Source organism: Solanum verrucosum, unplaced genomic scaffold (assembly GCF_900185275.1).
Source record: "Solanum verrucosum unplaced genomic scaffold, falcon-dt-bn FXZP01000273.1, whole genome shotgun sequence".
NCBI lineage: Eukaryota > Viridiplantae > Streptophyta > Magnoliopsida > Solanales > Solanaceae > Solanum > Solanum verrucosum.
The window spans coordinates 1,861,052-1,886,375 of record NW_026020163.1 but is presented as its reverse complement, the minus strand read 5'-3'; the positions used below and the strand labels follow the sequence as shown (position 1 = coordinate 1,886,375).

General features: G+C 36.0%; 1 protein-coding gene across 2 annotated transcripts; it reads right to left on the bottom strand.

Annotated features, from left to right (window-relative positions):
* Positions 1–1,283: 1,283 nt before the first annotated feature.
* On the bottom strand, positions 1,284–24,473 carry LOC125828609 (protein ALWAYS EARLY 3-like). 2 transcript variants are annotated; one of them, XM_049507923.1, is made up of 21 exons: positions 24,208–24,473; positions 21,733–21,853; positions 21,140–21,238; positions 20,951–21,013; positions 19,033–19,110; positions 18,374–18,548; positions 17,718–17,983; positions 17,272–17,623; positions 12,096–12,173; positions 11,614–11,831; positions 11,442–11,498; positions 10,987–11,295; positions 10,731–10,909; positions 10,328–10,610; positions 8,133–8,360; positions 7,543–7,704; positions 5,365–5,508; positions 5,073–5,288; positions 3,712–3,816; positions 3,526–3,624; positions 1,284–1,791 (listed from the first exon to the last, which is right to left on the bottom strand). In XM_049507923.1, the coding sequence occupies exons 2-21, from the start codon at positions 21,841–21,843 to the stop codon at positions 1,627–1,629; spliced, it is 3,387 nt and encodes a 1,128-aa protein (XP_049363880.1). In that variant the 5' UTR covers positions 21,844–21,853; positions 24,208–24,473; the 3' UTR covers positions 1,284–1,626. The 2 variants fall into 2 exon arrangements, with proteins under 2 accessions (XP_049363880.1, XP_049363879.1); XM_049507922.1 differs by having other exon boundaries at positions 11,581–11,831; positions 24,208–24,472.
* Between the last annotated feature and the right edge of the window lie 851 nt (positions 24,474–25,324).

Sequence of the window (25,324 nt, the reverse complement as noted above, 5' to 3'; positions counted from 1 at the left end):
AGACACAATGGAGATGAGTTAAGACGGTTTAGTTGCCAGTGGAGATTAAGTTGAATTTATAATTTGTGACCCTTTAATGTAAAAAAGTGGTGTGGATTCTTTAAAGGATATGAATATCATTACGGATGGACTCAAGAAAATTGGGGCAAAAACTTTTGATTAGTCATATTCTCAAAAATTTAAGGACTAAAAATATACACGAAGAATTGAAAAAAAATCATGAATACCTGTTTTGTAACCCGTAAAAGCTAAAAAAAAAAGTGGTATGAATTTGTAGAAGTAATGGGTATCGTCCATTAGGTCATTACAAATGATTCCACAAAAATTTGAGTAAAAAAGATTCAATCAGTCATATTTTCAAAAATTCATGAACTAATACACATGAAAAATAAAGAAATCTTGAATTCCTATTTCGTGACCCCTAAACGCTAAAAAAGTGACATGAATCCTATATGAATGGTCCCAAAAAATTTGGAAGCAAAAAAATCTAGTCAGTAATATTTACCAAAAAATCATGGATATTTACACATGAAAAAAAATGAGAAATTCTTAATTCCTAATTCGTGATCCATTAACGCTAAAAAAAGTGCCATAAATCCTGTGGAGGCTATGAATATCATTTACTAGATCATTGCGGATGATTCCACAAAGTTTTGGGTCGAAAAGATCTAATCGGTCATATTTCCAAAACTCATAGACTAATACACATGAAAAAAATTGCAAAAATCCTGAATGAATGCCTAAAGCATCACTTGAATTCACATCAAATAATAAAGTCCAAACATTCTTGGCAAAACTCTATGAGTAAAATCCTATTGAAAAGAGGATGTATAATGCCTACACCAAATAAGTCTTTAGTTTTTAGGTTGAAGACTTAGGTGAGGTGTGAGGTAGGCAAAGTAAACAATATTTACACCAAATCAATAAACAAAACGAAAGATGTGTGTATCTTCGAACTCACATTTATTATTTAACCATAATTAAATATCGTAAATATAGGCAACTTGACAGATTTCTTGTATTTTCATGGCACTAAATCCATGTCAAGAATGTGTATATTATTTGGAAAAACATATAGAACAGAACTAATTTTCACAAAGAATATAGGTCAAGTCTCATGGACAACAACAATAACATAACCAGTGAAATCCACAAGTGGGGTCGGGGAGGGTAGAGTTTACGCAGACCTTACCACTACCTCGTGGAGGTAGAGAGGTTGTTTCTGAAAGACTCTAACTTTACGACTCATGGACAAGAAACTCAATCATAAAAATTGTCCAAGAAAAATTCATCATTTCATGCCTCTTTGAACTTGCAATCCAACAGGTAGTAGCAGGTACTGATTTTCAACAATACCACTCTCCATTAGGAGGGGAACAGAAAAACAGAAATCACCATTGAGGCAGCTAATTAAGTTTGAATTGGTCTAAGAGCTGAACGATGAATAAGGTTATTATCTGCATACTGAGTTTACAAGATGTAAAAAGACTAGAGTTGATAACTATGTTGCTCGGACTTTCAAAAATGTCAACGGGTGCGTGCCGGATTCTCCAAATATAGTATTTTTAGAGAATCCGACACGGGTACGGCATCGAAAGTGAAGAGTCCGTGCAACTTACACATAGTCTACGTTGGTACCAATGACAGAATTTGGCTTCTGATGATTCCCATACACTTCTGTATTTCACGGTAGATTGGAGCGTTCTGCAGGCAACTTGGTTGCAAGCTTGCTACAGCGGAATCAAGCACTTTTGCCACATCAGCGGGTGGAAACTGTCGTTCTGTACACTTCTGCAATAATATACAATAAATCAACAAGTAATGTCAAAACATAAAGATGGAAAATCGGGAGGTATTGTTGGGAATCGCAGAATGCCTACCGAAATATTCACATTTAAGATAATGGGGATATAAGGGCACCAATAATTTAAGTGGAAGATCTAAACTAGGGGGAAAACCACGTCCCAAGAAGAGCAAAACAATCACTACAGTGAGAGTAGATGCATTCTACACTCGAGTATCACAAAGTTCTTGATGCTAATACAATCAAAAGAAATGCCCTCTTTTGAACTTTCCTCACTATAAAACCACTCAACTCTATGTTTCCCGCAGATGTATTTCTCTCGTTGAATTAGGGTGATAGCAAACGAAGAGGAAGTCCCCATTTGCAGGGTTGCAAGCTTATCTATGTCCAATTATAGTTGAATATCTTGATTTTTTTGGTAGTTCTACTTACCGTTGAAGGGGTCTCTTGGTTCTAAAAGATCTATTTTTCCATTTGAAGCAAAATCAAAGGAAGGTTCCAAGACATTACAGCTCTTCTTCAGCTAATCTTTTAGCCATATTTTCACTCTTTCAGCCAAAACACATTCCCCACGACCTCACCTGGAAAATGCTCGAGTGGACACACTGTTTTCCATCCTTCAACCATGGATTAACCTTCCTATCTAAACCCTTTCTTCAACCACCGCACCTGAACACTTGATCATCACCAGGCAAACAGATCCACCAGAAAATCAACAGAACTCTTCCGATAGATAAAAGTTTTGTCGGTTGAGTCAAAACTCCAGTAAGATCAGGGTTTTGGGTGCTCCAATCTGACCAAAACGAGTCCAGACAGCAAGGCTGTCCGGTCAAAGGTTCACGGTTTTTGTTTTGGGCTCTCTGGTCTCAGTATGCCATGCATTTATGTTTATGAATGTGGTGAATTGCAATCTGAAGTTCAAGAATCTGTTCAGCTCTTGTTTCCATAACCAGCCTTGTGATAGTGGTATTGTGGTGGTTGGAATTGATAAACACAAACTGAAGGGAAGAGGAGAAGAAAGAAGGGCTTTTCTTCTTTTGTAATTTTACACTTGTCACTCAGTTATTGGTTTCTTTTCCATGTCACAATGCACCTCATTGTGCAATAGTTACATTTTGATAGGTGTCTAATAAGTTACGAGATCAATTGAGGTGCCAAAATGAAAATTGGTGCCAGCTTCAAGGGGTTGTTTATGTATTTAGCCAAGTTCTTTTAACTGGAGATCATGATTATGTAATACACAGCCAGAGACTATAGATTCTTTTTCCCCTCATCTTCCAAGGCAATCTAGCAATCACTGTTGGGGTAAAACTTGGTGAGGAAAGAAGGCTTGCACTTCTTCTCATAATATGTTGTATGGGTCTCTCCTTTTCCCTCTATTTATCAGTGATCCAAAAACACAATTCACAATACATTGTCTACTTAGCTTGTATAACCAAAAATTTTGGGAAGAACGGGGAGCACCTTTTGGATGTTATGGAACATTTTATGTCATGCAAAAAAGAGGCACTCAACACGAAAATCCAAAGTTCAGTAAAGGACAGAAAGTGATAGGTAATCCAAGCAAGGTAATTTCCATCTCGGACATTCTAAAGCAATAATCATTTCACAATAACCAGTCCAGAAAAAACATAAAAGCTTGGAAAATGTACCGGAATCATGGAATAAAGGAACTAGTCAACATAAGACAGGAAAAAACTGATGCTATAAACTGTATTTACCTGAATCATAAGTAAAGTAGCAACGCATTTTGAGATAAGTTCGGAAGGAATTTCTGCTTCATTTGTATCTGACATATTCTTTGACTTAGGATCAGGTGGCTGCAGGAGATCAATGCACTTTAAATCAATTTATATGTAGAAGCAAATGTAGCCACTAAGCGAGCATGAATTAGTAAAAGATCTCACAGTGGGCATGCAAGAGTCATCGAGCGGAATCCGATCATTCACATAATCAATAGCCGCCTCAATCTTCTCAGTGGTGTTCTCTCTACGACTAAATGAATTCATCGCCTACACAGATAAGTTAATCAAAATCTAAACAATCTACAACAACACACAGAAGAAATTGATGAGGTGTCAAGGTCACAAAAACGACAGAAGAAACATAAAAATATTAGGATGCTATAAATAAACATAATATTTTCCATATGGTGGTACTGAATTAATAAAATCAAGTCTAAACAGATTAAAAGAAGTCTAATATTATCAAATTTGGTTAAGAACCCTAAAGGTTTTAAATAAGCTAAATTTAAATAGTTCTCAAAAGAATGTCTCAATAAAAGTACTGGTATAATCTTCTCTCTAAACTTTAATCCTGACGTATTTTTTCAAGTTATTTTGATCTGGTTATATACATGAAAATGATACAAAATTTATGCAAAATCACTTCTTGTTTTGATAACCGTGGTGTCCAGGCGAGCTTGCGCGCACCTCAACTAATTTCACGGGATATGTGTCAACTCCCACCACCAACAGGTACTAGGTAACTCTGTCCACCAAGGTTTGGACAGATGGGAAGAAATCACCTAGTACTAGGCCACACCTTGGGTGCAAATCACATATTATTTCTAAATGGAGTCGAAGGGACTAAATGTTTCAAAAAGCCCCTGACAAAAGAATTATTTTATTAAAAAATGATTAAGACATCACCAACTGATCTAGCTAAATTAAAATGAAAAGGTATCCCACAACTCTGGCGATCAGAACAAAATGTCATTCATAGAACTTTCAAAATTAGATGGAAAAGATAAGTAATAGAAGTCCGGAGACATTGCAATACAAAAAACTACATTGAGTAAGCAATACTATTGACATGAAAGGGAAATAAATTAAATGGGTAGACCAAAACCCTAGAGAGGAAATAGGTAAAACCCAGTAAATAGTAACTTACGCAAAAGTCTCTCCTCTCAGATTAAAGAGGGACAAAAGCATACAACCATGAATTTCATTTATACTAATTAAACAATGAACAAGCATCATCACAAAGTGTAGTGTTTTTCATGTTGTAAATGCTATTACTGAAAGAGCAAATTGATGGCTGCATTTGAAGAAACACATTTGAATACCCTCCAATCTACTGAGGTCAGGAACGACTCAACCTGGCAACCATGTGAATGAGGTCTCCGAAGAAACTATTAAATATCAACATGTTATGAATCATAACCCGCTTTAGAATCTTTTCAAACATCATTAAAACAGATTTGGGTCACACCATCACTGCTTTTAGAAAGAATTCCAACACAAGTAACAGTTGATTGACTGTGTACCTGCACAGCTGCATCTACCATAGTCCGGGCTTTGATTTTTGAACTTTCTATTATTTCGTTGACAAGGAATCCTGATTCGTCCGGCTGACTTGTACAACGATCAAAAGTGCTCAACACACTAGGATCAATGAAATTAGTAACTGGCCTTGGCAATGCAAGTAACATGTTTCCCGGATGGTTATTCCTCTGTCTCAAGCGATATAGAGCAGATGAAACCTGCCAAATCAAATGAATGCTATAGCAAACTTTGTGCATCTTGGAAATTTAAATTCTAATAAGAGGACAGACATACTTGCTGATTGACTTCATTTAACTGTATTAGCACTGCCGCATATTGCTTCTTGAAAGGCTCTGAGTCTCTAAGAGAAGAGTCATTGCTCTTTTCATTTTCCAACACTTCATCATTCATGCGCCTCAACTCTGAAACCACTGCATCCTACAAGTTCAGCCCAATGTCATGAGCTTACTGCACATCTAGCACAAAATATTCATGCCTCATATATATTACATCAACTAGAAATACATCTTTTGACAGAAGTTTCAAACACATACATTGAAATACAAGAACAGCCTAACTTAACAGCTACCTCAAAAAAATAAAAGACAAGAAGCAGTACAACTCTAAATCGAAAGAAACTATTCATCAATATGATTGCAGCATCAGTTTAAACTAGCTCATGAAAGGTTACCCCTTCTACACTTTTTTTCCTGTTTTTCTTTCTATGCGAATAAACCCTTCAATTTCGGAAAAGAATTATATCTCTCCATCATTAGCTTATACTGGTAATTTTGACATGAACACCTACAAGTTTTATTGTCATTCTATTTAGTTGAATAAAATAACTTACTTTTGAATTTTGTGATCATCTCATCCAACAGTTCTAAAATGTTTAAAGGAACACATTTATTTATTAATTATAGGTTTGGAACACACTTTCTCACATTTGAAAACTTATTGTCCACCAAAAAGTCAAACGCCCTACATGGTACAGACTAGAGAAGCATATTCACAAATTTTCTGCAAGTTCTGGTTTCTCTCTCGGATACAGCAGAAACATATGATTTTTGGAAGGACATGTGGTTGGGTCATTCACCGCTCAAAGATTTGTAGCATCTCCTCTCTTTACAATGCAGTGATCGCTGATTTGTTCACTGATTAAGGTTGGACTCTCTCAGGAAGAATTTAAATGATTTGGAAGCGTTTAGGACTTGTGAGCTGTTATCTACACCAAATATCTCACTGGACCACCAGAAAGTGGATTCCATAATGTGGCGAGGACACCAATGCCTTTTTTCCGATGAAATCATGCTACAGGATATTCTCTTCTATTTTATTTATTATAGGAATACAAGATGCTGTCTTTTAATGATAACAGTGATTCTTCGCCTTGGAAAAAAATATGTGTGAACAATGCCCTCTTGAAACTCTACTGTTTCTCCTGGTTAGTGGCAAGGAAGGCCTGCCTCACCCAAAGCAATCTTCAGAGAAGAGGATGTCAACTTTGTTGCAGATGTCCTCTCTGTGAAGACCATCCTGAAATGTCAATCACCTCTTCCTCCACTGTGAAACCACATTTCAGTTGTGGAGTTCAAATTTTTCCTATTCTTGGCATGAATAAGACTATGCCTTTATCCACTCCAAAGTTTCTAAGTATTGGAACATAAATGGACTTATGTGTCCCTCAAAATTTGGTGTATTATACCCCAAGCAATTTGGTGGATTGTCTAGACAGAAATAAACAACAAAAAATCTTAAAGGCAAAAAGCAAAACATTCTTAGCCTTAACGCCTCAACTTCAGAGCTACTTCGTTGCTAGCTTTTTAGTGCAAACTAGTTGTTGTACAGTGGTAGAATCTCGTGAATATCCTAGAATATTGTAGTTATAGGTATAGCTTGATTTACTCCCTGTAATTATATTGTAATCATGCAATTGATTTTCTTTTCTAGAACAGGACATGCAAACTTAGATATTTAAACCCAATAGCTTAAGGGAACAATCAAGTTTTGTTCTCCCTCAATTACTTGTTCGTTCTCACATACAAGATACAGATATCTTGTTACATATGATAGGAGAATTGCACAACTTGTAACTATGTTTGTCACACCAACTTAGTGCCTCTTCTCATTCAATACACTATCAAAAAAACAAAGAAAAGAAACACACTCCCTCACATGCAAGCTTAATTAGTTAACTTGAGTCAAGCACGTGAAAATATTTCTGACTTTTTGGGTGCCAGTGAGGCTTGAATTCAGGATCTATATCGCTATGCTACAATGTTGAATTGTGTGACCACCTAATGTAAAGACTTAAGTTGGAGAGAGCAAACAGATCTATTTAGGTCCACAACAATTACATAAACAGATCAAGATAATACGGAAAGAAAGAGAGGAGCCACCTAGTGTTCATGTGTATAATCTTCTTTTACGGATCATAAAAATAATGAAGTGAAACACAATGAGTTTTGCAACCTTTTTGTCTAGCGCCCGATTGAACTCAACAAGAGCTTGAACATCAGCTTCCTTTGCTAGTATTTGAGCAGCAACAGAAAGCTTTGAATGTGTTGTTTGTTGATATGCGGCAGTTTCCATGACTCCAGATTTACATTGCATATCAGCTTCTGCTGAAGCCACCTGACGATCAAGGTACTCGTAAATTATGTGGAAGGATAGTATGAAAAAGCATTAAGAAAAACTATTTGTCCATCTTAATTATGTGAAAAAGAAATTGTCACACACAATAAGGGGAGCAATGATCAATACTCTAGAGGGACTTCTCAAGGTATATATCAATTATGGTATTACAAAGCTTTTGAGATCAGGTATAATTGATAATCATGAAATCTACCAAAACTCATGTTGAATATTGGGTTTTCCATTATAAGGTAAACCGAATTAAGATTCAGCTTTCTAAATCGAAAAGCTTAAATATATAGCCTTTCTGTTTAGGTGGCCTACTTTGACATAGTATTTCGCCTCAATTAACCAATTAGGGTGTTTGATGAATCTGAAAATATACAAATAATGAAAGGTACATAAGGGAGAGTATGAGGAGAATCAACCTTATTCTGCATTAGGAGATTATTTATTGGATGACTTGGTGGGGAGAAATGAGAGAAAACATCTCCATTCTCCATGTTGTCACCAACTGGAAATTTCATAAACTCATTTACTCGTACATTCACCTTGAGCTCATTGAAACTCTCAAAAAACTTATCAACACCATCTGCATGCCTTTTAAGTGATGTAGGCATGTTTTCAAATGGATTTCGAGGCATGCATTCAAAGTCCTGCCAGAGCATTAAATGATCCAATAAGCAATCAGTCCAGAAAACAATCACCTCAAAACCAAAAGTACTGAAATACTAATCCATACACACAACATGTTGTGAACCAAGTACCCAAACTATTTACAAGGGCACACAAGGTTGTCTTCCAACAGATAAATGAGATTAGACGCAAGAGTGTAATACATCAGTTTGGCTGAGTAATCCATTTAATTTGGTTATGTATTTATTTTTCTTTTTTCTCGTATTCAGAAGCATCCTCAGAAGAGGTATTAGACTTACCATATTTGGAGATTGGGACCAGTGTGAATACATTTGGGCTTACTTTAACATAGCCTACCTACTATTTTATTTATTCAAATAGTAAATCATGTCTTAAAGAAGGCAAATGGGAGGTTTTCTAAAACTAAAAGATTTCTTTAAATCTTACACTTACTCTTGTACAGTGAATGTAGAACTCTTGTCAAACTTTGGACCTAATGCAAGTGTAATAGAAACTAAACCTTAATCCTAAACTAGTTGGCATAGCTTATATGGATCCTCTGATTCCATTGTGCTCTATATTTTAGCTAATACACTAGGGCGATCAACGAAATGTGTAAAGCACCCAAGACCCGGGTAAGGACAGTGGGAGTGGGAGGAGACTCATAGCACCTCCCAGTTGTGATAAGGTTGCACCAGGGATCATCTCTTAGCCCGTTTTTATTTGCCTTGGTGTTGGAGGAATTGAACACAATACATCCAAGGTGAGGTGTTATGGTGTATGTTATTTGCAGATGACATAGTTCCGATTAACGAGACTCACGGAGGAGTTAACGCTAAGCTACAGGTGTGGAGACAGACCTTAGTGTGTAACGGGTTTAGGTTGAGCAGAACCAAGACAGGATATTTGAAGTACAAGTTCAGTGACGTAGCACAAGAGGCTAGTGTAGAAGTAGGTCTTGATACATAAACATTCCCAAAGAGAGAGAGTTTCAAGTATCTTGGATCTATTATCCAAGGAGAAGCGGAGATTGACGATGATGTCATACATCGTATTGGTGTCAGGTGGATAAAATGGAGGCTTACATCCGGAGTTCTGTGTGATAAGAAGGTGCCACCAAACTTAAATGCAAGTTCTATAGAGCGGTGGTTAGACCTACTATGTTGTATGGGGCAGAGCGTTAATCAATCAAGAAATCTGTCCAGAGGAGATGAGGATGCTACGATGGATGTGTGACTAAACTAGGAGGGATAGGACTAGAAATGAAAATATTCAGAACAAAGTAAGAGTGGACTCGGTGGAGGACAAAATGCGGGAAGCAAGGTTGAGATGGTTCGGACATGTGAAGAGGAGATGCACGGATGCTCCAATGCGGAGGTTATGGATGGTTTCAGAAGACGTAGAGGTAAGCCAAAGAAGTACTGAGGAGAAGTGATTAGACAGGACATGAAGCAGTTCCAGCTTACCAGCTTACTGGGGAAATGACCTTAGATAGGATGTTGTCTCGCTTATATTTCTTTACTTGTAATCGTAGTATTACTAAAGAGTTTCTTGCCTTTGATGTCAGCTATTACATGTTGTTTCTTGCACTTCAATTATCGTGTTATTTTGTTGTAGTTACATTTCTTTTTCCAGCATGCTTTAGGTCTGCGTACACCCTACCCTCCCAGACCCCACTTGTGGGATTACACTAGGTATGTTGTTGTTGTCAACATAGATTTCAAGAGATTATACACCCTTTGATACAACTTCATCCATATGATATTAGATCTACTGCGTCCTTTTTCTATCATCTTCAATGATCAAAATGTTGCGCCTAAGGAAAAGTGCATATGTTGGTCTATGCAGGACGTCGGTTAAACCATCTAAAGATATATCCACATTTTACCATGTGTGTGTTACTTGCACCACTGTAATGATTTCTAATCTTGTTCCAATCTTGGTGCCAGAATGTAGTATGAGCATATATTAAGCAATAATGAATTACCATGACAAACTCAACCCCAAGCTCAGGTCGGTCAAACTGAACACGACATCTGGAGCGATCAACTGTTAGCACACTTCCATCATGAATCTCTCTAGTTTTAGGATGAATAGCAATGACACGCTGCCCAACTGACAATGGCTTTGCAAGATCTGTGGGTAGCCCTTCTCTTGTACCTTCACGAAGCTCATTATAATGTGTTCTGACAGATTCTCGGTATTGATAAAGCTTCTCCTTTTCTTCATTCAAAAATTGCTCAGAGAATCGCCGTGGTTTTCCAAGAGAACTACATAAAGGTGAGGATTCAATGGACCATCATTAACATAAAATAACAAACTTCTTAATATTTAGGACTTGCCCAGGGATTAGAGAAGACTTCCAAATTTCAGTGAAGTTGAGAAACTACCTTCTTATGACACCCCACTCAACACGAGTTAACCTTGGAACATGTCCCAATCCAACATGATACAGGTACTCCACAAATTCCCTTTTGGCAAACCAGGGGTAGTCAATTGCACTGTAGAACCACTCATAAATACACCAACTACGAACCTGATGTTTGGAAAGGCGATTGGAAATCTTTTCCTGCATACGATGTCTTTAAGTTAAATAGTGGTCATATCACGAAGATGCACTACAACGGACAAAGGTGCATAACTAACCTTAAGACTGAATGCTCTGTCCTGAAATGCAGTGACGGATGCACTCGTATCATCCAAAATTTTATCAGAAATCTTCGATTTTTTTTGTCTTTGAGGTTTTTTCAGGTCCATCTTGCGCCTGCTTCTGACTTTAGCAGGTAAATTAACCTGGTTTTCCACAGGGATCTGTGCAGTTGATTGAGCTGAATCACTTCGTTCTGTTCTTGGATCTACGCATGATGCATGCTCCTGATCTTTGATTAATTTCGGTGACATGCTCTGATTGGATCTTTTACCCTTATTTGTTGACTTATTTGGTAATTCTTTTGCCTATAGGAGGGAAGAAGATCAAGTCAAATTAGAAACAATGCAGCTGATTAAGGTATCCAATCTGGCAAAATGTTTAAGGCAATAGCTCAAACATCTGCCTAAATCCCTAAATGATCATTTGAAATAGACAAAAATAAGAAAATCACCTCAGCTTCCAGAGAGTCGGTGACTTCATTGTTAGTATGACCTTCACTTTTTCGAGCCTGAAAGATTATTGTCAGCATTGTTACATATCATTTACCTCGTCAGAATATTGAGTAGGGATGCAAAGCTGCCTTCTAATACCTTAGACGACATTGCTTTCTGTGCCCTCCTCACCTGCTTTGTTTCAGGAACAGCACTTACATCAGTAGGTCTAACTTTTCCATGCTTTAATGTCTTACTGGAAGCAACTCCAGACTTTGATACAGGTTGACTCCATCTTGATCTAACCCCCGTTGATCCATGTTTGTCTCTTTGTTTATTTGCAGGCAATGCTTCTACGGAGCCAGATTCATCAACATGATCATCAGTATCATCCTTGGCCGGGATCGACTCTGAAACAAAAAAAATAATATATTCGCAATTAAGACAGAATATAACAATTGAGAAATCAAGTGGAAACACATGAACTGTGATCAAGACACAGGATAGTCAGCACATCCAATGCATAGAGGTTAAAGTCATCAAAAAAACCAGGCAAAGACAGCAAGAATGTGAAAGGGGGAAAGAGAGATGCTAGCAACACCCAGCATCTCTCCAATAGTCAAACAAGCAAGCTTCCATACAAAGATCTATAGAAACAGAATTCATATACTTACCATCTTCATTTTCTGTTGTTGGCATCATGAGTGACAAATCAGCCAAAGTTTGCAGAGCATCAAAAGGGGAGTCTTCGTCTACAAGAAGAAAAAAGAAAATTAGCAGATTTATCCTCTAGATTACATTCTACCAAGATATATAACAGCTTCAATCAGATTTCCATAATTAACCCATGAAATCATAACCCGCACAGCCCACCCAAGTTTGGGCTGATTATTGACCCGCCCATTTATTAGCTCAGCCCCTCAAAGTTTGGGCTGATATGTTGCCCAAATTGATCAATGATAAATCTTGTCAAAATATTTTCAAAATATATTTTATTCTATTTGATATATTATATATAGTAAATAATAAAGAAAAATAATAATTTTATAAGGTACAAAAACATTACAAAAGAATAAATAAAGCAATTAAAACTTGGTAAGAGTTGCGGGTTGGGTTATTGACCCGCCCAATTATTTAGCCCATTTTGACATACCAAATTCTGCCTAACCCGCCCATTTGTCACCTATAGTTTCAATGACATCATAACAAGTTTACTTTCTTTTTTTGAGATTGACATGATAACAGCTTTACAGTTAATTTTTTTTACCAAAATAGCATATGCTACTTTGCATTGAAATAACAGAACTCAAAGAAATAACTGTTGCTTTACAACTTGGAAAACAAAGACAAACTAATGAGACAAGAAGAAACAGTATTTTTGAAATATAACAGAACATCAATGGATCTCCCAAAGCCCAAAGTTGTCCAGAACTTGTAATTCTGAGTCATTCCTTTAGGCTTTATCTACCTTTTTCTGGTGTGCCTTTTGCAGATGAAGCAACTCCCTAGAGATTAATGTCATGAAATGTTCTGATCTAGTGCCAGCCAAAGTAACACCTTGTCAGATGAAAAACTGGAGAAAAGGAAGAAATCCCCGAGAATGGCAATACAGCTTAGCTTACAACAACTTTGACAGAACAGAAATAAGAGAGTGTTGAAGGCAGACTTGGGCCACTTTATTTGATGGTTAAGTTTTAGGTTTAGTTTAGTGATGACCAAATTAATGTATGTGCATGTTTTACATGCGCAGGAATACAGGAAAATTCTATAAAGGAAAGTTGACTTACTAAAAAAGAAGTTTGAGGAGAAGAAAATAAATGAGTATCGTCCAACGCTCATGTATGGGTAACTTTCAATCAAAATCAGTGAAGGAAAGGAAAGAAGACTCCAGCAAGGATTCGCACACAAGCGCCAAGGAAAGAAGACAATCAAGATTTCAGTGCATCAATTAAGGCGAATTAAAATCACATCTACAGAAGCAAGTACCAAGAGCACAAGTTTATCAAAACCCTAGAAGGAAATGAGCTACAACAAATCAAGTTTGAAGATCTGCTCAACAGCCTTAATGGAAAGCTCTAAACTTATTCTTGGAAGGAGATCAATCTAATTCCTCTTTCCAAAGATCAAACCTCTTGGGCTTCCATCTCTGTCAAGATGTTCAACGGAGTTCAAAAACTAATTAAAGCCATTCAAAGAAAGATGGAAGATATACTTTCATCTAGACCTCCCCAAGCTCCTTTCTTCTACTCTTAATAAGCATTATATTTCATTCAAGATTTACTGTGTACTCAAAAGAGAGAAATGAGGAAAAATATTACTCGTGAGGCATTGTATCAAAAGTCACGAGAAAAGAGATTGAGTGTAGACGTAGAAATTACACTACATCACAACTGTACAAGTCAAACCTCAAAATAGCTCACTAAGAACACCCTTACAACACAATGAGACTGGACTAAGATTCACATTGGATCTCAACTGGTACAAAAATATTTGGTGTCACTTTACTTTATGCTCTTCGAGTTCTGCATCTTTTATGGTATGCTTATCACACTTCTTCTTGAAGCTAGCCACATCTGCCTCGACGATCATCCTAATATCACTATCAAGCAATGCTACATTCCAGATCTTTTGGTAGTATGGGTTTATCCAGTGATACTTGGCTAAAAAAGGATGTTTCTGACGGTACCATAATTGTTGCTCCTTCCAAAACCAAAAATTCATCTCGTGCTTCTCCTTCCACGACCTCTGTTTACTGCTCTCTGGAAGTACTTGCTAAGCTGTCTACTCTAATGCTAAATTTGAGTCTCTCAAGGAGGATCTTATGGCTTCCACCTTGTGCAATGTGGAGAAAATTTGTGATACTACGAAGGAAACAGGTGCTGATGTTGCTAGTCTCAGGATAAAGCTGAATAAGGTGATCAAAAAAGATGTCAAACATTTTGGAGACCTTTGCACCAAAATGTCTAACAAGTTTGGGAGATCTAAGGTGTTTGACACAAAGTTTGATGCTATGAAGGAAGCAACTGTTAACACCCTGGTGTACTTTCTTAGGCCCCATTAGATGTTTTCTAGATTGTTATAAACTCTGTGTTGTCTAAACATAAGTCTAGCTGACTATTATTTTGCTTGTTATGCTGCTTTGACAATTACCTTTGTTCTCTTTATGCATCGTATAAGATTTATAAGTCTATATTTGTGGTAATTGCCTCTGTGTTATCCGAAAAGCCACAAACACATTTTAACGTCATTGTATTTAAATTCCATCCGCTAACAATATTAAGTTTTTAAATTACATTATATATCTATCATCTTCAAAAATATATTCTTGAATAAAATTGTAAGTTTGAATATTAAATATTATAGTTTGTAATCGAATACTGTAAGTTTGATTTGAATACGGTAATTAATTTTCTAATATTAATTACTTCACTTTTGCTTTGAATATCGTGGTTTTTGAATTGAATATTGAAGTTTTTATTTAAATGTTACAATTTTTTCTTTGAATATTCTAGTTGTCCTTTGAATACTTCATTTTTTAACAGAATAATGTAGTTTTGAATTGAATACAATAAATTTAAAGATAAATACTGTATTCTTGAACCGAATATTATAAGTTTGAATATTGAATATTGTAGTTTGTAGTTGAATATTGTAAGTTTGATTATTGGATACTGTAGTTTGTTCTAATATATTTTCTAATGGTGGCATGGATTACAGTCGTCTATTTTTAGGAATCAGTTGTTGGTTAATGACTTAATGCTAAACTTTCAGAATCTTAACCCATTAGACACGTTGCCACCGGTTTTATTTTTTTGCCATGCTTGGTATAGGATGTCAATATTTATTGGATTTTCTATGTAATTACTAATTACTATTACTATGGTATATTGTGAAAAGAGGGTCAGTAGGATGTATCATTGTGTTTTTTCTCTAAACTAAGTGCTTACATTTAGGGGGAATCAACTCATTGCAAAGTCTAGAGACATTACAAACAGGGAAGTTGAAAATGAGTTATCAATTTTTTTATTGTCATCATCAAAAAGGGGGGAAATCGTTAGGGTTTAGTTTTAATGAAGAAAGAACTAATGTAAGTGCGTATTTTACATGTGCATGTGCATGAATACAGGAAAATTCTATAAAGGAAAGTTGACTTATTAAAAGAGAACTTTAAGAAGAAGAAATTAAATGAGAATCTTCCAACACTCATTTGTGGAAAACTATCAATCAAGATCAGCGAAGGAATGGAAAGAAGCCTCAGCAAGGATTCACACGCAAGTGGCCAAGCGCTAAGGAAAGAAGACCCAACAATTATTAAAGGCCAAGATTCACATCTATGTAAACAAGTACTAAGAGCTCAAGTTCATCAAACCCCTACAAGGTAACGAGCTACAACAAATCAAGTATGAGATCTGCTCAACGTAACTAATGGAAAGCTCTAAACTCATTCTTGGAAGAGATCAATCTAACTCCTCTTTCCAAAGATCAAAACTCTTGGATTGTCATCTCTGTCAAAAAGTTCCACAGCTAGTTCAAAGACTACATAAAGTTATTTTAAGAAAGATGGAAGACATACTTCTGTCTAAACCTTCTGAAGCTCCTTAGTTCTACTCTTAATAAGCATTGTATTTCATTCTAGATTTATTGTGTACCCAATAAAGAGAAGAGAGGAAAAATATTGTTGGTGAGGCTTGTATCAAAAGTCACGAAAAAAGAGATCGAGTATAGAGGTAAAAATTACACTACGTCACAATTGTACAAGTCAAACCTCAAAAGAGCTTACAATTTATGCTCTTTAAGTGTTCTTTATTGCCTTCCTAAATAGTCGACTAGAAAATCAAAGAAGAGTTCAATTCATCCTCATACCCCCCTCTTGCACTTTCAGTAAGCAGGCGGGAAACCTATAGATGTGTCTTCTTTTGTAAATAACTTTTCTCCATCCATTTTAATAGCATGTTAAGAATACCAGAAGAGGGAGGAATGATTTGTAGCAGACATGAAAAGAGAGGAGGTGGTAAGGAGATGATGTTTGAGGCTAACTGTAACACCCTAGGCGAATTCCACATCGATAAAATGCAGGAGAGATGCTGGATATATAAGGAAGCAAGTCTTAGACCCTGGTGACACATTTTAAACCCGTGCGGGCCTAGGCCAAAGCAGACAATAACATTAGTGGATTGGGCTGTAATAAATATGGTATCAGAGTCATTCTACGTGCAACCATGAACAATGATGGGGAAAACCTCAGCAAGGACGTTGAGTCCCTAAGGAGGGTGTATGTAACACCCTAGGTGAATCTCACATCGACAAAACATAGGAGAGATGTTGGGTGTATAAGGAAGCAAGCCTTAGACCCTAATGACATGTTTCAAACCCGTACGCACCTAGGCCCATAGAGAACAATATCACTAGTGGGCTGGCTGTGACATCAACATAGGTTTCTACTAAAGAACACTGAGATACAATACGATGTGCACACATGTACATTGAAATTGAAAGAATAAATAGTCAGTGTGATGAAACTAAAGATTGTCATTCCCCTTCCAAGGGAATTAGCCCTAGTTTGACTTGGGTTAGTGTGATAGCAACAACTCACACTTACTGATCATCCCTCTCATCAAACTTGGTTAAATGTCCAAGTCCTATTAGGGACTCGACTTTCCTTCTGTTTCCAAGAGTATATCCCCTTTCCCCCTTTTTAATAATGGCAAGAGATAAAATAGAATAATCAAAGAGGACTAAAAGAAGCATATATAATGCTGTTAGAATTACTGGAATGAAAAGTTCTGATGAACAGCAATCTACAAATATAACTTTTTTCAGAATTCAGTAATCTATAGAACTTTGTATTACCTCTCCTGAAAAACATCTTTTTGCTTCTCTTTCTAGGGCCTTGTAAAGAGGTCCTTGAATTCTTTTCATCTGAGCCCTCCATTTCAAGTTTACCCCCCACTGCGTCCAATCTTTGACCTTCTTCTGTACCACTACATGCCTCTTTGATATCATCAAAATGGTTGTCACCACTATCAACTTCCAACTTTTCACCATAAGGTTTTCTTCCCTTTTGTGCTGTTCGACTAATGATTCCAGTTTCCGTCAAATCCTTTTTATACCGCAACAGCTCTCCGGTGTCTGCTTCCATGCTTCCCTCTTCTTCGTCCACTTCATTACTAAGCTTTCCATCGCCCATACCCATTTTAACACGCTAGTTGAGAAAACAAATAAGAAAATATCAAAAAAGTTGATGACTCATAGTTTATAGAGATAAGTCACAATATGAAATGAAAGTTGAGCAATACCTTTCTTCCAGCAGTCTCAGCAGGTGAGGACATAGCACTGTCCGTCCAACGGTTTGGTGTCTGAGAAACCTGAGGAGAACCACCTCTTTGTGAAGCTTCGGTTAAAACTAATGCTATCTTCACATCCTCATCAGTGTCACTGCCATCTGCCTGAAGTTTCAAACTTTGCCTACTTGGAGAAAAATACTTCTCACCCATGGGATTTTCGTGTGAAAAAGAAACAGGAAAGCGTGGGGTTCTTTTTCCAACAGCACGAGGCCGGCTCCCTGAAAGCAACTCCAGCAAAACTTCATCAATAATATCACATGGCGAGGGCTCAATCCTTAGATGATAGAAGAAGAAAATAGGCCTCTATCCCTTATAACAGATAAATAAATGAAAAGAAATATTGTGTTTGTCAACATTTAAAGATGTCAAGCCTCCGTTCAGTAAGTAAATAGATCATGTGGAAGACGGCTAAAAAAATGAAACCCGAAGAAAAGCTACTACACTGCATGCAAGTAAAATGCACTGGTGACAGTAAAATGTATGCAAGAATATGTCCATCCGGGAGATACTTAAAAGATAATTTTATTTTATTTTCCATAGGAATAATTCTTCATTTATTTTAATTCATCCTTTTTTTTGTTGTGGGAGGGGTAGAAGGGACAACACACCTCCTGAACGCTTCTTCTTCAACAAAGTTAAACAGCCATGAGTAGCTGCTAATGTTGGGGATGCCACCTCAGATGGTTTAGAAACATTAGGCTGAGTCTTAACCCGCGCACGTTTTTGAGGTTTTCTAGAAGTTCCAGCATCCTCATTACTTTCTTGCTCACTGTCGCTTGCTGCCTGAAATCCCATAGTGAAGTTACTTCAACAGAAAATACACAAAACTAAGACTCAGGTACAATAAATAAACACTGGGACTCAGAAGCCATGAACAAATATAAGAGAGCACCGAGCAGAAACTCGCTTCTCTTTAGAAAAGTTTTTCTTGTCAACAGTCAAAAGTCAGAACAATGCTTTGCTATGGCCTAATGCGTAGAATCATCTTTTGAAACTGGAATCATCTTTCCTGATGTTTATTTAGTAACAGCTTGAAAAGAGCTTTCTGTTCAAGACAAACAGCATATTTCAATTGAATTATACAAGAAATTCCATACACTGATGCCATGAAGCTAAAATCGTCACATGCAACACTACTCTCTCAGTTTGAACAAAATAGGAAAGGGAAAAATAATTCTGATGAGTGCAGAAGGGAGTGAGGGATGGCAGATAAAACATATAGTACACACACGTTCCTCTTGCTCAATACTCTATATCCAAGCCTTACCAAGTTGCAGTAGTGATCAGTCATCATGGCAATCAGCCCAACAACAGATGCAGTCCCCTCTGGAAGAGATAAATAGGCCTGAGAACACAGTAGAATAGAGTAGGTAAATTTATCTTCATTTTGTATGACTGAATATATTCATGCAGATTAATTATTCATTGTCATTTGTTCTAATTAAGTCTTATAATAGTAGCTCCACAGAACAATGATCAAATTGATTGTTCAAATTATTGCTGATCTGTTGCTGGGAAAAATCAACAAACCATGATTTATGATTTTTCTTTTGACAGAGACAATGGTTTATGATGATTAATATGGCACTCGGTGCCTTTATGTATATAACCATGTAAGCATAAAAATGATCACACGTTAAGTGATAATTCATTTTTATCTCAAAAACTTAGTCAAAAAGATGATTCGTATTCTCTTCTGAAAGAGATGGCTCTTTCTTAGTGGCATGTGCTTCACCAGGAAACAACATTTTTCTATTTCAAGTGCAATGGAGAATGGAGAAGTGTTTCACAGTATTAATGCAACAAAATAGCATCAAAAAGGAAATGAACAAATCATTTAACCCACTGGTAATGCAGATTTATGAATCTAAGAGTCATCTTTGATGCAAATCTTTTCAAGTAATATCAATTACTCACAGGATTGCATTTTTCCATATAAGAATCCAGAAAAGGAAAATAAAGTAGCACTAAAAGTCGACTAAACTGGTTGAGATGACATGGAATCTGGATACTGCCCAAACAGACAGAGAAAGAGAGTGAAGAGGATGATACTGCAACGGGCCAAATTAAGGAAACAAATTCAATGATAAAAGTGTTAAATTTCTAGTTACAACAGACTAAAATGTCATACTTATAAAAGAAACAGAGAGGGAAAAAACAGAATATAAGAGTCATATTATTGTTAATAGATGTACGATGTCCTCCTGCAAAAGCTGGGGACGATGAGCCTGTTTGGATTGGCATTTGGCTTTTGGCTTTTGCTTTATTTTTATCATTTTGCCTTAAAATCAAATGCTTATAAGCACTTCTTAAATTTACCCAAACACTTCAAAAGTGCTTAAAAGCTATTTTGACTTAAAATAAGCCAATCCAAACAGGTTCTATGTTCTTTCCTTAAACAGTTTCCTTCTCCTTTCCTGCTATTTGTTTTTATTTTTATTTTGAGAAATCTGAACAGATAAGTATTCCTTTCCTACTGTTCTTGAGTGGACACATCATTCTTACAAGGTACAAAAAAGAAACTGTGTATGAAAGTGCTTGATTAATTGACAATCTCAGAGGACTCAAGGAACAGTACTTTTGGATGTCTAAAATCTATGCAGCTGATGAGTACAAAATAACAAGCAGCAAGTACATAATTGACTGCAGCTCATATTAATAACATCCACATGCGTCTATGATAAAAGAACGACGCACATATCACCATATCGGCAATCATGACCGTGCAAGACAAAAGGCTAAATTATTTCAAAAGACAGGAAACAAAGGCTATGTGGGAAAGTGCAGGCAACGTAAAATAATTGCCTACCAGAAAAAAGAGAAATTGAATATAAGATGAATGCAGCCCCACAAAAGTAGACAACCCTAACCAGATTTCATTGTGAAAAAGATTTGACTTATTAGAGTATCGTGCTCCTCAAATCACTTATAATGAATAATGTCACAAGCCAACAACAAGTGTTAGAACAAGATTCTCACAAATAGGTTCTCTCATCATGCAATCAGTATGTATAGATGACATTTAAATCCAGCTATAAATCAGCAGCAACATAATTTGAAAAATTGATAAGAAGATGAAGATAAGTATTGTCAATCAAGATATATCACTCGATGATTTCATAAGCAAAGAGGATTCAATTATAAAGACGTGTGGTGTTACTTTGTTGTCTACATTCAGAACCTACCCTATTCATTGTGTAAAGAGCTTCCACCATCTCTGCAGTTCGAGGTTTCACGGCACCAGCAACCTGTAATAAATATAAAGCAGCTCTTAGAGGCAAGCATTAGAGATCAATCAACAGAAAATATATGCAAGTTACTGGGGATATTCAATAAACTTCAATTAATGGATTACACTTTGAATTTGGACAGACCTTTTTCCAATCTTTACCATACTTGCGGTATGCTTGATAGAAGTGTGTCAGGTCCTCGTCACTCCACTTGGGACCTAGCATGTCAGACAACTTCCTCTTCTGCAATTTTATAGAAAGAACCGCATCAAAATGCATTCAGAATTCCTCAAGCCTTCAAAGAATGCTTTACATATAACAAAAATGAAACCAGATGAAATCTGTCTCCCTTCCAACTCAACATATTACCATTTTCCTAAAGGAACCATTTGATTGACAAGAATAGGGAAGGGAAGATCTGGAACTTTAACATTCCAGCATATTCTCAACCTTTAGTAAGAGGAAAGCTGTGGAAAATACAAGAGAAAACTTCCCCACAACTTCCATCTAATCCATCCAAATTGTGAGAAGGTCAAAACCAAACTTTTTTTCTCATTCCATATTCTCCTTTTTCTTTCAAAGAAAATCAGGCAGGAAATGTCTTCACTACACTGACACATTTCCAGCAACAACCTGACATCCTTAACGAAGCCATTCATCTTTCTTCTTGCACTGTCTACCTCTATTCATATTTCATGTAATGCTACAAGAGCAAACAAAAGAATAGTTGAACTCACCCGTTGCAAGCTTTTCTTCGAATTGTCCCCATTACCATCTTTACTGGGAGAGATTTCAGTTGTAGGAGAAAAGCGCTTATTTGCAGTTCTAGATTTTTTTGCTGGAGCCATGCCTAAAATCCTGGGAAACATATAAGGAACAAAAAAACAGAATCAGGCAAGCACAATGTAAGAGTCTGGTTTATGACAATTGAATGTTTTGTAAAGTGATAAACTACATAGAGAACAAACTTTATTTTAGTATGCACATCAAATTATAGTTTCAGCAACTAAAGGTCCATGAAATAGTTACTTGATTTTGTCAAATTATATACAAACAAATGGACAAAATTATATAAGCGAACAAGCATATAGATTCAAAAAGGAGCCAATCAACCATGCTGAAAGATAACATCAATAACTCTTCAGTAGGTGTGTTCATTGTAAGATACAGTACGGTTTTATTTTGAAAAACACTATACCACTACCATGCTGAATTAATCTGGTACAGTTTGGTATTTTTAATTTTGGTTTGTGTGTTACGATAAGTTGGTGGCTACAGTTTGTTCAACGCTGACAACAATGGGGGTATTCTTACAAGTTTCTGGAATAACAATTTCAGGTCTTCATCCTTTAAACGAATTAAGTAGGCGTTTGGTCATAGGATTTGGGACCCCAAGTTCACATTTTGATTTGAAATCAGCGTTTCTTTATGAAATCTGCAAAATTTCAACATCAATTTCAAAGCAAAAATTCTCCAAAAAGTAGGATTTCAAATTCCAAGTTTTAAATATAAAATTTGATCCATATACATTTTGTAAAAAAAGACCCATCATTTTAAATTATAAAAAAAAGAACCATGCTCGACGTGAATAGAGTGTTTGTACCATGTGGAAGGATTATACTAAAAAATAGCTAGTTACTACTATTGTTGATTTTTTGGACCAGTGCCCTAAGAATACAACATACAAATTAACTCTGAAGTTCAATGGTTTTTCAGAAAGACAAAAAATTTAAAGGTAGAGGCAAACGGTACTATAAGTAATTTGCATTTTATATGACTATATGTAATCAACTTAATTCAAGATTTATCTTAAGCAGCCAAGGTTAGAAGGTCAAGTGTTGGCGGGAGAGATGGAGAGATTGTTTTGATTAATTGTTCAACTCGAACCAAGGGAATAACATTTTAAACCTCCATATGTCTGTGCACGATAGAAACTTTGGCTCAACTGTAGAATTAGGCACATGGAGGTAAAGGATGCCATCAAAATATGAGAATTAGCAAAAGCTTGTGGTCCAGATAGTATCCCCTAGATGTTTGGATGTGTCTTGGAGAGGTTGAAGTAGAATGGCTCACCAATTATTCAATGTTAAACTAAGAAGTGATAGGATGTCTGACTAGTAGAGAAACACTATCCTGATTCCAATTAATAAGAACAAAGGAGATATTCAAAATTGTGTGAACTACCGTGGCATTAAACTCATGAATCATACGATGAAACTCCACAAAACAGTGTTAGATCATTGACTTAGAATACGACAAGAGTAACAGAGAATCACTTCGGATTTATGCCTAATACATCTGCAATGGAGGTTATATTCTTGGTAAGAATATTGATGAAAATTTATATCTGAAAGAAGAAAGATCTACACATGGTGTCATTTAGCGAAAACATATGATAGAGAACCAAGAAAAGTCCTTTGGTGGGTGATGGAGAAGAAAAGAATTCACATTAAATCTGAAACCCAACCAAAAGTACATTTACATAAAGGCATTTCAGACTTGTTGAAACTTTGATTTATACTACGATCAAAAACATTCTAACCTTACGTCAGCTGAAACATATCAAATTAATAAGTCTAGATATGACATCAGATACTGAAAACAGATCTAAAACTATTCAAACCTATCATGTGATATTCCTAAGGGTAGGGTCACCAACATGACATACAGATATTGTTATTTGTGATGCATTCATGATAAATAATAAGGAAATAAGAGTTGCCCGCTACATTCATGCTTTCTGAAGTGCATACGAAATTCTAATTCAGTATCATCTCGAATGCACTGTATTTGAACTAGAGCACATATTTCATATACAATCTGTCCAGTAAATCATAATCAACTTTATGACCTATAGTCATTTCATCAATGCCTTAAATGAAAACATACCAGATCAAGCTTTAACATCATACATCAGAACATAGAAACACGTAGTCGGCCCTCTTAAAAAACATTCAACTAAAACGGTGTTCCATTAACACCCACTCATCATAATCTCTAAAGTATAAACAAAGAAAATCTTATATCAGTACTTTAATCACACCATGTCGAAACATAGAAATTGGAATATTCAGATAAGTGATGCACCACATGCATTCTATAATCATGATTGCTAAAACTTAAAAGAAAACATTCAATCTTAGTTTCTACTAAGTCAATAAACTACTACCACCTATTCTAACAGAAAAAATACTTTCGTTTGAGGCTCTGACCTTCTTTTTTCAGAATTGAAGTATGCTGGCCCGTCTACAAACTGCTTCCGAAAACTTTAGCAGACAGCACAGGAGTCCAAGTCACTCAAGGGTGTTCCGGGTCAAATCCTGTGTGTCCCAATTCTCAGTCAATCAAACAGAACCGACCATAAAGTTTCAATCTTGGCTATACTAATACTGTCTAATTTCAACAGGGAGAGTTATAACTTATAGATAGCCAGCAACAAGTCCAAATTTGTGTTCATACCTTTTTAGGATTAGGGTTTGAGCTGAATTTCAAAAAAACACAGTTTAAACTATCAAAATCAACAATGGCGAACATCTACCTATACAGTAAAGATTCAGCAAAGCGATAATTAACACAAAAGAGTGAAGAAATCACCTTTTATCAACGCGAAAGACTCCAAATCCAACCACCAGTCATTTAGACTCACAACTCAACATACTTGCATTCAATCTTTTATTTGAATTAACATTGTTGATCTACTCATCTACTAGCACCAAATCGATGAAATTCGGTTCAATTCGGTTGGATTCGATACGAAAAAGGCGAAAATTTGCAGTGAAAAATGGAGAAGTTAACACTGAAGCAATTTGAAATTGAAAATTTTGGGTAAAAATGGGAACGAGGGAATTTCAGAAACCTATCTGAATAAAAATTGAATTTGAGAAAAGGGCTTACATATATACGGAGATGGAATGACCGTTCGATCAATCTGATCGAACGGCTAAGGATGAGTCTATTATATTCTCACTTTGTGGTATTTTTTTACATCCAAACACACCCTAAGTTCGCGTTTGACTATAGATTTTCTCATTAAATTTTAGGAAAATTTCTTTAAATGTTTTTTTGACCATAGATTTTATGTTAGATTTTGACATATCTTGTCTAAGATATTTTTTTAGTTTCAAAAATTGGTCCACAAGGATTTTTTGTTGTAGAGTGTAGGTTACAAGTTTGGTCGAATTTAACAGTTTTAGTTCTTTTTTTTTATTTGTCTTTTAAAAATTTAGTAATTATGTATAAATAATTAATTTTAAAAAACTAAAATCTCAAACTCATAAATTTCAAATTCTAATTTCGATGATGACAAATTGCAATACGATCAATTGATTT

Excerpts from the sequence above, each read along its gene's own strand:
- LOC125828609 (XM_049507922.1), bottom strand. The coding sequence starts at position 21,843 with ATGGCTCCAGCAAAAAAATCTAGAACTGCAAATAAGCGCTTTTCTCCT. Across the intron at positions 11,832-12,095 it reads AACAACAGAAAATGAAGATG|AGTCGATCCCGGCCAAGGAT; the intron begins GTAAGTATATGA and ends TTTTTGTTTCAG. Across the intron at positions 5,509-7,542 it reads ATCGGGCGCTAGACAAAAAG|GATGCAGTGGTTTCAGAGTT; the intron begins GTTGCAAAACTC and ends CTGAACTTGTAG.